This window comes from Opisthorchis viverrini (assembly GCF_000715545.1).
Source record: "Opisthorchis viverrini unplaced genomic scaffold opera_v5_3407, whole genome shotgun sequence".
Classification (NCBI taxonomy): Eukaryota; Metazoa; Platyhelminthes; class Trematoda; order Opisthorchiida; family Opisthorchiidae; genus Opisthorchis; species Opisthorchis viverrini.
Window position 1 is genome coordinate 1 of NW_008755833.1, and position 1,132 is coordinate 1,132.

The 1,132-nt window shown below is 43.0% G+C and overlaps 1 protein-coding gene across 1 annotated transcript; it reads right to left on the bottom strand.

Moving 5' to 3' along the window:
* Positions 1 to 491: 491 nt before the first annotated feature.
* Positions 492 to 1,094, bottom strand: T265_16027 (hypothetical protein; the record flags this gene model as incomplete). The annotated part of the gene is made up of 2 exons (XM_009179508.1): positions 492 to 892; positions 938 to 1,094. Coding segments are annotated over 2 exons (558 nt in total), but the record flags the coding sequence as incomplete, so codon positions are not given.
* Positions 1,095 to 1,132: the final 38 nt, after the last annotated feature.

Here is a 1,132-nt window from a genome sequence, read left to right on the forward strand (position 1 = left end):
GCGCTCTAACTACTTGGTCCATCTCGCCCGAAGAACCATAAGTCCATTCTCTTTTGCAGGTGTATCGCAATTCATGACTTCACTTGGCCAAATTTAGCTGACAGGTTTATTTAACTTCTATCCAGACACCTATTTATATCATCACTTTCAGAAGAGCAACTGAAGTCACTTACTTCAATGATGATGTCTACAAAGGGAGATATTTTATTCTCTTGTTTCTTACATATTGTTCGCCAGATGCATGACTCTTCGGTTCTGAAATGGAATAGGATTTGTGTCGTACTCCCGCTAGTGATAGCTTGAAGGTGAATAGCAACCATCACGGCTCAAGGTTGTTTCTATCGCAAACATCAATGCAGTTTGTGGAACATCGGACTTGATAAGTAACAGATAGTTTGCAGCAAATATTTCAGTGAATATCTTACATCGGTAGCTCTCACTACTTTTTAGTTTAGCGTGCTCCTTAATTCCAGTCTATTTCTTCATTTACCTCCTCCAAGTCCTGTTGGTTCGCGGAATCCCCTGACCAGTCGACTGAGCTTTCCATCCGCGTAAGATGGGGACAACCAAAAGGAACAATTGAAGTAATAAGTCCACTTTGGATGGGCCAAATTCGTTACAACGACACGTTCAATGAACCAGTGTGGAAAACGTCCCGATGCATTCTGACTGATTCGAATTTTAGTCAACGCACCGACACTGGGAGCCCGCACAGTGAATGTACTGCTAGTTCCTCTGGTAAACGGCAGATGCTTCGTGCTATTTTCTCTCAACAGTTCTGGTGCTAATTCAATACGCGGCGTAATTCCAGTCCGACCATGAATGGTAACGAAAACGTTGCTGTCTGTACCACATCCTTCCTGATCCCCAGTGACCACAAGAATAGTGTATTCTAAAAGAAATTTAATCATTCTTAATCGGATAGTTGTTCACTCACTAGTTTCGACACTTCGCACTCCAAGTAGCTCTCGTTCCACTCGGCCATCTTCTTTATACAGGGAAAACCAGTGGTTGCACAAGAACATATAACGTCTTCGTGTAAGCGGATGTAAAACTTGGGCGCTCTCCAACAACCAGCTGTCTTCTTTTGTCATGCCGTCGTACTAAACCAAACAGCAAGAATGCGATGAAC